This window comes from Gopherus flavomarginatus, chromosome 4 (genome assembly GCF_025201925.1).
Source record: "Gopherus flavomarginatus isolate rGopFla2 chromosome 4, rGopFla2.mat.asm, whole genome shotgun sequence".
Classification (NCBI taxonomy): Eukaryota; Metazoa; Chordata; order Testudines; family Testudinidae; genus Gopherus; species Gopherus flavomarginatus.
In genome coordinates, this window is record NC_066620.1 from 80,626,804 (window position 1) to 80,639,734 (window position 12,931).

General features: G+C 39.2%; 1 protein-coding gene across 1 annotated transcript in view; it reads right to left on the reverse strand.

The window, feature by feature from the left end:
- Positions 1-2,511: 2,511 nt before the first annotated feature.
- Positions 2,512-12,931, reverse strand: part of ACTN2 (actinin alpha 2) — a 95,327-nt gene continuing 84,907 nt past the window's right edge. The window contains exons 19-21 of the mRNA XM_050950385.1: positions 7,630-7,695; positions 5,742-5,900; positions 2,512-3,877 (exon numbers count right to left, since the gene is read on the reverse strand). Of these exons, the coding sequence (XP_050806342.1) occupies positions 3,719-3,877; positions 5,742-5,900; positions 7,630-7,695 (384 nt within the window). The 3' untranslated portion in view covers positions 2,512-3,718. The remainder of the gene's footprint in view (positions 3,878-5,741; positions 5,901-7,629; positions 7,696-12,931) is intronic.

A 12,931-nucleotide genomic window follows, 5' to 3' on the forward strand; every position in this document is an offset into this window, starting at 1 on the left:
GACAAATGGAGGCAATGCTGTTGGAAAAGAGATGTGCTTCAAATAACTGACCATGTCCATAACATTTCCACCATCGAGGGACTCTGCTCTACAATTGTTAAGGCAGTCTACAACCTTGGAGTCTTTCTCGACTCCTCACTAATTCACAATATCCATGGGTGTTAAAAACATCCTCTAGCACCCACTACTTACTGGAAGACTGGTTCTGCTCTATCGTATCCCACTTTAGTGTAGGAACATAGGACTGGAAGAGACCTCCTGGGTCACTGACTCCAGTTCCCTGCTGTCACCGGCAACCCTGTCATCTAATCCCATTCACAAATTTAACAAACTCAATCTTAAAACTCATTAGGATGTTTGCCCTCACTTTGGCCATAATGATCCATGAACGCTAGGGTTGAATATTGCAGGTCATTACACCTAGGAATCTGGCATGGATCTAATCAGAGCATCATAGTCAGCAAATGGCAATTCAGCCACCAGCCCCAAGTGTCAACAAAGTGGTTCAGTAGAACAATGCAACTGTCAGGCACAAAAGTGAAGGCTTGTGAGCACAACGGACAGTGCTTACTCACTGGCTGTCCCACCACTCTGGAACTCACTCCCAGAAAATCTCAAAAAGACCACAAATGTCTCCCCCTTCAGAACAAAATACGGAACTCAATTACTTAACTTTACTGTTTAAATAAACATATGGAGAGGGAGAGAAACTTTATTATTTTTTTAAGTGTAAGGAACAGCAAAGTGACAAGTACAGTGTAAAATCTTTAGGTAGGTTTGGATGAGGCATTAAAGCTCTTCTTTTGTAGGTTACCGGATCCTCTATGGCTAGTTCTGCTTGCTATTTTCTTTGGACACCACAGACTTGTTCCACGGATCAAAAATTATTTTACAAATGCTATTTCCTACTGGTGCTGATGGCTTTGTTCCTTGCTTGTCCCGATCAGTGGAACATTCAGATGAAAGAACGAATGTTTCAGTGCTTTCAAAGCTAGGGAAGAATTTCATGTCTTTTGGAGCAGCACTCAGCTGCATGTAAAGAATTTTGTAGCTTGTGGAAATGCCAGTTATAACCACACTGAACTGCCTTTGCATTAAAATGTCCAGTATAACTCTTTGTTTCTGTAAAACAGAGATTTTGTTTCCATGCCTGTGCCTAATTTGGAAGCTTGCTGGTTTACAGACACACTGTTCATTCCCACACAACAGTGAACATGGGATATACTCTGGCGGCTCTTTTCAACAGGATTCAGCTGTACAGACTCCTGAGCATTCGTTTGGCTAGAAGTCTGGGAAATTCCACAGTAATCCAAGTATTAAAATCAAATAAAGAGGTGATCATTCTTAGCACTTCTATAGCGCTTCTCAGCTATAGGTTTCAAAGCAATTCATCAAGGTGGATAAGCATCATCTACCTTTTACAAGTGAGAAAAAAATAATGGTACAGACAGGTTAAGGTACTTGCCCAAGGCAGAGAGTAGGGAAGAGAACCCAGTTCTATTCACTCCCAACCCTGGCCTTAAGCCACTAGATCAGGGACAGGCAAACTTTTTGGCCTGAGGGCCACATCGGGTTTCTGAAATTGTATGGAGGGCTGGTTAGGGGAGGCTGTGCCTCCCCAAACAGCCAGGCATGGCTCAGCCACCGCCACCTATCCAACTCCCGCCCTGCTTCTTGCCCTGACGGGCCCCTCGGGACTCCTGACCCATCCAACCCCTTCATTCCCTGATGACCCCCAGAATCCTCACCCCTGACTGCCCCCCACCCTATCCAACCCCTCCTCTCCTTCCTGACTGCCCCCCGGGACCCTGCTCCATCCAACCACCCCTTCTCTCTGACTGCCTCCGGAGCCCCTGACTGCCCACCAGCCTCCCCATCCAACCCCTCGTCTCCTTCCTGACTGCTTCCCCTGGGGACCCCTGCCCCCCATTAAACTCCTCTGTTCCCTGCCCTCTGACTGCCCCAACCCCTATCCACACCCCCACCCCCTGACCACCCCCCGAACTCCCCTGCACTCTATCCAACCCCCCTACTCCCTGCCCCCTTACCGCGCTCCCTGGAGCACCAGTGGCTGGTGGCTCTACAGCCACGCCGCCCAGAGCACTGGGTAAGGACGGCTCTGAAGCTGCGCTGCTGGGCAAGAGCTCACAGTCCCGCCACCCAGAGCATTGAGCCAGCGGCGCAGTGAACTGAGGCTGCTGGGGAGGGGGAACAACAAGGGAGGGGCCCGGGGCTAGCTGCTGGGGACAGGAGCTATGAGGCCAGACAGGAGGGTCCTGCAGGCCATAGTTTGCCCACTTCTGCAATAGATCACAGCTGCTCCTCACCAACTAATTTGTTAGCCAGCCAAGACTGACTCCAGCAATGTTGTGTGCATTGTTCCAACTGGGATAATGCATGGAATGTTTACTCTGTTAGGCAAATGGAGAAATTTAAATCTCCTTTAATGTGTAGAAATATTTCTGGTTCTTTAGAGGAAACACTGGATGAATCTCAATGACAGAACCTTCATGAAGTTTTGAAAAGCAGAGTTTATTTAGTAGGCACATCATTGCTTTAGTAGCACTGGCTTGTACAGTTCACAACTTCACCATTTGTGAATGTTTTATTTGGTTACATTGCATTTTTCAGTGTCTGTTAGGATTTAAATAAAAAAGTGATTGCTTTACTTCTCTACAGGTTGTCAAGATGGAAACATGACTCTGGTAAAACAACCTAGCATATGGTAACAGAACTGCCATTCAACAGAAGTGAAGACAAACTATAATCTGAATTCTGTATGTGACATACAGTTAAAACTGCAACACAACCATACTCAGCTAGTTCAGATAGGATTTTGTGTCACGTGGGATGATGTAGGTTGTTCACCAAGAAAACAAAGAACTGGCTTTCACACAGTGGGAAGCAAAGAATCTGTTCAAAATAGACATGACTGAGGGTTTCATAATAATACAATTTACATGTATTAGCTTTCTTACTATTTCCGGATTGTGAAAGTTGTGCTCTGTCAGCGGCAAAGAAAAAGGCTTAAAAGGAAAAGTAATACTTGTTGATTTATTACAAGGTATTAAGATTATAATTATGACGGGTTTGCAGGATTATGCTTCTGATGTTACAGCTCTGTGTTAATAAAAAACAACCTTTAAAAGATATTTTAGTGGTTAAGTATTTACTTGATGGGTATTTTTCTTCTCTGAAAAGTTTCATTTTTCATTTTATTAAACTCCACCCGTGGAAGTATATAAAACAATAAAATCTGTAAAGTAATATTTTTATATGAAAGAAAAAAGTATGACTTCTAACATGGAGCTCTATGAACATAGTAAAAGCAGCATATATGGGATGAATAATTTTTGAAAATGGCAAAATATTTTGTTAGTCTTGATAGTTTCTATTTTCACAAGCTTTAATTTCTTTTATCTGAATGGGTCTCAAATGTAATATTTTTTTAAATTAGTGATTCACCTTTTCTTTAAAATATATTTTAATAATATATAGGCCAGATAAACTAATACCATCAATTCAGATACCTACTAGTGCTGCACACTGAAATATATGCTAGTTATCTGCATTCCTAATATTCGACACAGATGAATGTACCTACTATATTTGTACAGATCATTTTTAAATTATTTTGTCAAAGCTTTCAAGAAGCAAACTGGGAAATCAGGGTTGTTGTTTTTCCCAAGGCATACAGTGAGTACCGCTAATTACTGAATTACAGGTCACTTTCTCCATACAATGCTGATGAAAATGAGGTATAATCCAGAGCTCCAGGAACAGCCCCTGGACCAGAGTAGGCAGGCATTCTTCTGATGCAATACTGAGCTTGTTCAGAAGGCAGTTCTCGCCGCAGCTCCTCTGCGAGAATATAAGGCTGAAAAAAAAGTTATTTTTAAAAAACTCAGATACAGAACAGATTATTTTAAAAAACTGTATATCTTATAGAATGAATATTAATAAATTAGGACTTCCTGTCTGTTTTTGCAAGACCAAGAATATTTCTCCTGCTGAGTCGTAACTTCAACCATTAGCTGGTAGGAATAATCCTCTCAGCAAATAGACAATGTTGAAGTCTAGCCTTAGTTATATACCGTTGACTTCAATATTATAAGTTTCTTGACAGACATTTTTATTATAATAATTACTGCTTTCAATTTAGAATGACATAAAAAAGCACCAATTTGCCACTCTGGACACCTGTGACATTATTTAAAATTTAAAACAACAGCAAAATGTTCATATCTTGCTTTCTGTGGGAATTTGGTTTGATCTTCAGCACAAACTCCTATTTGAAATGTGTTTGGAATTCAAAGTCTAGTCCTCATTAGTCGAGGTCACAAAATCAGTATTAGGGACCAGACTGAGTCTGCCCTGTGGTATTGCAGTCCTGTTCTCGCCTGAGCACAGAACTGCTTGTTGGCAGCACTCTCTGGGACACAGTCACACACTACTCCAAAAGGGAGTGAGTTATGAAACACTTTTCTTCCCCCTTAAATCAATACTGTTCCATGGATATGCATGAGCAGAGCATGACCACTGTACATGCAGCTGTGTCAGCTGAGCAAAAACTATTCAGTGCATCTTATCTTATCAGACGATCATAGAAGTGTAGGACTAGAAGGACCTCAGTAGGTCATCTAGTCCAGTCCCCTGCACTCAAGACAGGACTATATAATAACTAGACCATCCCTGACAGGTGTTTGTCTAACATGTTCTTAAAAATCTCCAATGATAGAGATTCCACAAACTCCCTAGGCAATTTATTCCAGTGCTTAACCACCATGAACATTAGGAAGTTTTTCCTAATGTCCAACCTAAACCTTCCTGGCTGCAATTTATGACCATTGCTTCTTGTCCTATCCTCAGAGGTTAACAAGAACAATTTTAATCTCTCTTCTTTGTAACAACCTTGTACTTGAAAACTGTTACCATGTCCCATCTGAGTCTTCTCTTTTCCAGACTAAACAAACCCAATTTTTTCAATCTTTTCTCATAGGTCATGTTTCTTAGACCTTTAATCATTTTTGTTGCCCTTCTTTGGACTTTCTCCAATTTGTCCACATCTTTCCTGAAATGTGGCACCCAGAACTGGACACAATACTCCACTTGAGGCTTTATCAGTGTGAAGTAGAGCAGAAGAATTACTTCTTGTGTCTTCCTTACAACATTCCTGCTAGTACATCCCTGAATGATGTTCACTTTATTGCAACAGTGTTACACTGTTGACTCACATTTAGCTTGTGATCCACTATGACCCCCATCCCTTTCCGCAGTAATCCTCTCATTTTGTATGTGTGCAATTGATTGTTCCTTCCTAAGTGGAGTACTTTGCATTTTTCCTTATTGAATTTCATCCTACTTCCTTCAGACCATTTCTCCAGATCATTTTGAATTTTAAACCTATCCTCCAAAGCACTTGCAACCTCTCCCAGCTTGATATCATCCACAAACGTTATAAGTGTACTCTTTGTGCCATTATCTACATGTTATGTTAGAATTTTGTGATGTGAAGGAATAAGGACCCAGCTTTGAATTCTACTCACATTCCTGTTGGAAGCTTGGGTCAAAGTACAAACCAGTACCACAAGAATGAACAGTGAGTGCTTTAGTCTTCTTAATGAAAAACAGACCCTAGATATACTAGACATTTTGTGTATGACTTACATCAAAGAAAGGTTAAACAACACTGCTATTGGAAATACAGGGAATTCCTTACAGCTAGGAACAAAAGGACTGACCTTATCTGAAGCTAGGATTTTGAAAGAAGCTATGACTTGCTCAGCTGTGTCCGTGTCCGCAGTCTCTCTGGTCATGAAGTCAATGAAGGACTGGAAAGAGACGGTCCCCTGCCCATTGGGATCAACCAGGGACATAATTCGGGCAAACTCTGCCTCACCCTTTGACGAAATTCAAAAAGATAAAGATAGTAACTGTAAAACCAAACTTCAGCATAATGTATCTCCAAGACATACTACTAGAGGCTCTGGGTAAAAATTATAAAAATACTTAAGTGACTCAGAAGCCTAAGTCTCATTTTCAAAATTTACTTAGGAGCCTAAATGTGACCAAAAGTCAATAGGACGTAGGAGCAAAAGTTCCCACATCAGTCTTGAAAATGGGATTTAGGCACTTTTGAAAATGTCCTAAAAGCATCATATGTGCCCTTCAATGAACTTTCTGCTTCCTGAAATATTTTCTACACTAAATCTAAATTATTTTTAATAGATCATTAATTTCCATCTTTTTTTAAAATAGTGACATGATATAGTTTTGACTTAATCCTTTATTTAAAAAATCTTCTCTCTGTTTTTAGCATTCTATCAAGCTCTTCTGCTACTACGGCTCACTTCTGAAAAGAGCTGAGTGCTCCCGCCTCAGTCCAGCAAAGTACTTAATGAGCATGTGCTGAACTTAAGTTGCACTGAGTCCTTGGCCGTGACCAGGGTAGGTGAAGCTGCATGGGCATATGATACACATTCATACGCCAGCGTCTCCCTTGTTACAAATGGAGTGAAAGGTTTGTTTATCTTTTCCATTTCTCTTCCTTTGTCCAGTATAACTAGTCTCCAAAGGTTTCACTTTCTCTTTACAATTAGTATCACTTTCTGCACTACCATAACAAAATTGTTATGTTGTATTTGGGACAACGTTGAAGAGCAATGGTTAAACATATGCAAAAGGAATGAAAACATTTTGATTCTTATTAAATTTGGAAAGTGCCCCCTCACACATTTTTTTCAAACAGAATCTAAATTTGGGGCCTAAACCGAGCTGTTACTTTAATGCAAAGCGTTCAATTCATGTTCAGTTCTGCTCAATGTCATACTGGTTCTCTATTCTATTAAAAGATATGTTAAATTCACATGTTCAAACAATAAATTGATGCTATCATCTCTTCTAAATCTGATATGATCCCACTGAAGTATATGAATAAAAATTAACTCTGCACAGATGGACCCTTGCATCAGTGTGGTATGACAATGACATTAAAGAAGCTTTGACCCACATAGAGGCTTGCAAGATTGGGGCCTTTCTTAGTAATTAACATATACTTTGTTATTATAGTATTTACATTTGGCAGAAACAATTATTAAAATAATCTCCCTAATACATGGCAACAATAAAATTTATTCCTAAGATTTTTTTTCAGTAACAAGAGAATGAAAAATGTAGAGATTTTGAATAAATAAATCTCAACCCTGCAGTTTGCTTTCAAGAATTAGGAGTATTAAAAGCCTCAGAATAATTCTGTCTCATGCAGACAAAAAGCTAAATTATATATCTATAAACTGAAAGGACTTAATTGTATATTTATTTGATACAATGTAAATTTCATGGAATACATTTCACAAATCAAAGCTAAATGCATCAAATCATAAAATAGGTATCTTCAGGGGATATATTTTTATTTTTAATGTTTTTACCTTTTAAAAGTATAGAAAAGTATAGAAATGTTTAATGTTTTTACCTTTTAAAAGTATAGAAAAAAATGGAATTGATAGGCAAAGTGTAAATATTATTGTTTGTAATATGTGCAAACTATGGTAACCTTTAATGCTGTATTATTATTAATGAGCATTATTACCGATATGCAAAACCAATTTCATTGTATCTTAAAATTCATACCAAATCATAACCCATTGAAATTAAGCAAGCTCTGAAATCATCATGGTCCATCAGCCCATTCTTCTTCTATTGATCCAAGTAGCATAAGGAATATATGAGGGAAGGTTTGAGATATCAAAGACAGGCAGGAGACCATCACCATTTCCATACAGATGACAAATGTGCACCATCAGAAGATTGGATCCATGGAACAAGAGGATGTTCATTGGAGGTATTGCCAAAGCAGGTCATGAGGAGCACCATCAATTTAAAGGAGGAAGAAATAGCTAACACATAACACACATGAAACAGACACACCACAGAGAATGATACCAGAAAAGGGGTGGTTTGAGTACAACATATGAACAGACAGCGCACAACCAGAAAGGAGAGAGAGGCAAGGAGAAAAGTTTGTCACTGAACTACTCAAAGTCAGGAAAAGCAGGCTGATTCATTGTGATACATCATACTTTTTAGGTTTCAGTGTTGGAAGGTTTATTAGAAATTATAATACTTTTTAGTGACTAGCAATCTGGAAATGTTTGCATTTTGAAAATACTGTTCTCCAGAGCCATGGCACACTGAGCTGTGTGCTGCCACATGGGAAGTGGATTCAAGAATTCTCTCTCCTCTGATCTCTAGCTAATGGGACTCTGAGTACAATAGAGGTATGAGCCAGTGGGGTTGTTGGAGGAAAAGTGTACGGTTTTGTATCCAACAGAAGTTGGTCAATGGCAGATCTCTGATTCTCAACAGCAAGGTGAGTGGGGCATTCATGGCTAATTGCACAGAGTGGACATTAAAATGGGGTGGTGGTAGAAGAGATGGGCAAAGGTCTATATGTACTAAGAACATCCAAATAGCCAGTGTAGAACCCTGGTGTCATGGGTCCTCATTGAGGGAGAGGGAGGGGTCCTGCTTGGAAGTATGAGTAGAGGACAATGGACAACATGAATGTGTGATGGAAAAGGCAGCAGTGACCCACTGTGGCTCATTAGAATCCAAGTAGACTACCTTGGATCACACAAAAGCAGTAAAATGCAAACATTTTAAAAATCAGCTACATTTGAATTTAAACCTGGGTCTCTTTAGGCTAGTATTATACCAGTCTATTTGAAAATACTATGCTAGGCTAGTATTATACCAGTAATATGATAGTTTTCTCTACCTGCAGGTCATTTCCAACCTGTCCTAGACTGATGAGGCAGGCTTTAAATGCATCAGGCTGTAGATCACCAGATTCATCCTAGTATCACATCATGGGTCATGCATGCAGAATGTGCAGGAGGAGGGAAAGTCACAAAGTGGGTTAGTTGGTTAGTAAAGAACACTGCAAAGTCATATCAATAATGAGTTGTTAAGATGGAATCTGACTAATAAAAATAAGGAGGATTCATTTTTATTATTTACTTTTTTCAGGAGATCTTAGCTGTTGATATTATATGGCTTGATCCATAGCTTATTAAAGTCAATTGAAAGGCTCCCATTTCACTTTAATAAGCTTTGGATCAGACCTACTGTGTGCTTGTTTATTGGTGTATTATTTTGAATGATTTGATAGCCTCATTGGTTTCATGAGTTTGGGGATTTGTTTGGGGTTTTTTTTACGCCAACTACAGTGTTGAAATGTTGTTTTTATACAAATATAATTATTTTTATTTTTTCTGCATTTTCTCCGGAGGGATTTTTTATTCTGTACTCTACCATTTTCACCCTTCATTTTCTGTCGCCATACAATTTGTGAGAGATAGTCAGTGGATAACTTGACCTGGAAAACTATTTTTCCCACTGGATTAGGGTTGCTGCTTCTCCTTTGATCTGATAATATTTTTTTAAAAATTGAGTAAGCATATCTTAGAGAAAATAATTATATACTCATTAATTCATTGCCTAGATCAAAAAGAAAACCCTGATCAATGACATATCTTGTTTTAAACATTTGTCTTCTTATGACTCATTAAGATGAGGATCTTCTCTGAAAATTTATTATACAAATAGAATCATGGGATCCCACGTTTATTGTCTCCCAGTGATGCCAGATCAAATTTGCTCATTTTTTTCCAAGTATATTTTGTTTCTTTAATTACCAACCCAACAAACTCACCCAGCATTCTCAAAACCAGACTGTTTTCTTGCCTTCTTGTTCATACCTCACCCATAACCCTGACACAGCTGAGTCATATTATAGATTTAGTTAAGGTGCATGCAATTAAGGTCTGTCCCTAAAATCTGGAAATTGTTTTCCGGGCTAGTCTGACAAAGCCAGAGTTTGTACAACTTTAGGTTACAGTTCAAGATCCAACTTTTTTCTGTGGCTTCTACACGAGAGAAAGGATCTCAGTCAGCTGATGAGTAATTTAAAAGGCGGGAGCCAAGCCTTTTTTTTTTTCCTTCTGACTCTTGTATAATTATGTGTTTTGTTAATCGTACATGGTATTAAGAGAAGTACTGGATGCATTTTATAAATTAAATAAATAATTTGGTGCCATAATCAGTTCCTGACCATCAACATTTTAAAGAGATTCCCCGGAGTCTCTGCTGTCAACTTCCCACAGCTCCATGGTGTGAAGGTGAGAAGGAGCAGTACATTGCCAATAACCAGAGGTAATGCAGGATGAAAATTTTGAGGGGGGGTTGTTGAAACTAGTAATTACCGGCAAATCCTTCCCTTAATTTCAGTCAGATTTTATGGGCTAGTATTTGCTGGACAGAATCATATTTCAAACAATTTCACAGAGCACTTCTCTTAGCACGTCAATCAATGCTGGCTCATAACTCTCCAGACTCACCCCGGGTCAGCTCCACGCCAAGTTACACTGGGGGAGCTAAGCTCATATATTTATAAGGGCACAAATCACAGTATTCCTTAAATCAAAACAATATGAAAACAGGAACTAACGGTCACATCATGTCCCTCTCCCCACAAGCATAAAGGACCTGGCCAGTGGAGGAACTAGGGCCATTCAGTCACACATGGAGACGAAATTTGTGCATGCTCTTCTACATGGTGGAGAACCCATTGTTGCTGTGCAGCAGCTGTGTGGGGGCAGATTGAGGGAGGGGAAGTGTAAGGCTAGTGGATTCACTGCTACAGGTATCTATCAATCATTCCTTCTGCAGAGGACAGGGAGAAGGTTGTACAGTAGCTAGTATCCACTTCATCAGCTGGGTGGGATTCCCCAGCATATGGCCCAGTTGCTTGTGCTATGTACTCGGGCAGGATCCGAGGCTTAGTGAGTTTTGTAATATGCATCAGTCCTGGTCCAGGAAAGACATATCTGCCTCTGCCATACACCAAAGCCACATAACTGCCTGGGATATGAAGATACTTTACAATTAAGTAATAGATTTCTTTATTTTGCTTTCTTTGTTTTAAAATAAAAGGGTTATTCACAGAGAAATAGCTCTTTGTATTATTTATATTTTTGTTATGGGACAACATTAAACATTTAATTATGTTTTTAAAAAGATATAAAATAACTTTTCCTGTTCATCCTGTTTAGCCAACTCAGAAAAACACAATGACGTTCCCCAGCTAGTTTCACTACTAGCCCCCTGAAACTTGTCCTTTTCCCTCTGTAATTTGTATACAGCTTTACACAAATACAAACTTTCAAGCAACCATAATGCATTCTCAAATGTGTGCTTCGGTATCCTGAATGTTAATTTATCTACATAAGCTTGTTGATGTGAATCCTTTTATAGGGAGCTGTTGTTTTTACTCTTAGATAAACCTATACAATCATATCTTTCTACTGTTTTCCATGCAGTGCTCCCATTTGAAATAAATGGTTTCACCAAAATCGAAAGTAGAATATGGCCCACATTTGCTGACATTAACACAGAACAGAGCCAATTCAATATTTATGATATTGCAGGTGTAGCTGCAGTAGATATTTTATCATATGCTTTGCAATTAGGGTTTATTAAAACATATTGAATCTGAAAAAGGAATCTGGAAGCCATAAAGGGATTGAGAAGCACTGATTGCCAACTTATACATTTCACCTGTGTATGGTAAATCAATTAGACACCATTTGGAGCATCCAAAAAATTGTACCCCATATCTCATTTATGTCCTTCTATTGCAGTACAAGGAATATAACAGTTTGGCAGCAGATTCCTATTTATACTTGAAGCTTGACTGTGCCTTTAGTTACAGCCCTGTGCAAGGAGTGGTGTGCCTTCTCAGGTGCCACAGGAGGTGCCATGCCACAACCCCTGTCTAAGAGAGAATTCCCTCCCTGCTTCCCCCTTGCTACAGGAGAGGTCATACTTTACTATTGGCCTATAGCTAAGACAATTTATGACATCTGCATGGTTCAGCTGTGCTGGTTGATGCACTGGGGAGGGATGGAAACTCTCTATGCCCCTTTGCTTCAGGTGCATGCAGCACACCTTACTCCAGCACACCCAGACCCAAAGCTCACTATTTCAGGCAGAGGTCTAAAGGGGTAACTCACTCCTTCTAACTTCCCTGTGTGGGTCTGTAGTCCAAGCCAAAATCTAGTCCTTTCCATTTTAAATAGTATGCGGTTTTCTCTTTCCAATAGTCAAGACATACAGAGGCCTCTTAAAATAATACGGGCCTGATCCTCATGCCCTTCCTCAATCAGATCAAGACTGGAGACTCAGGCCCTGTAATAGTAATGAAGTTTGAATGGTAAGATAATAATGATTTTGAATATTTGCCCTTTTTTTTCTCCTGGAGAGGAAAAAAGGAGTTCCCCTCTCAAATTTATATCTCATTGAAGCCGTTCTTGGCAGTCGTCTATAAACTGTTTAGTTTCATGCAGAGCAAAGTGAACTATTAAAAGTGGAGCTTTTAGTGATTCTGCATATTAATACTCTATAATATTCACGCACATGTGCACAGTTCCAAACATTAAGATCTGGTTTAAACTGGAAAAGTGCCAGGAAACTCAGAGCTCAGGCATCCATAACTGACCCTGTTGTGTATAAATAGTTAACATCTACTTGTCAGGAATGGTTTTCACTTTCTGGATTCTTGCTGATTGTTCATCACTGAACTGCACTCTTTAATTCTATTTATTTTTCTAAATACCTCATCCATTCAGTACCACGGTTAGCAACAATAATCGATTAGTTATAAAGCTAACAACAATTCTATACTGCAACTCTTTCTTAACCGGAAGGAAAATACTGGCAGTACTTGTTTCAAATATGCATGTTTTTTAAAGATTTAGAAACAAATATATTCAATTAGCTAAAGAAAATATGTCAGCAAAACTCAAAACATAATGTTTATTTTGAAGATCTCTACACCCATTTCTGCTCTCTGCCTCACAGGGGGAATATGATG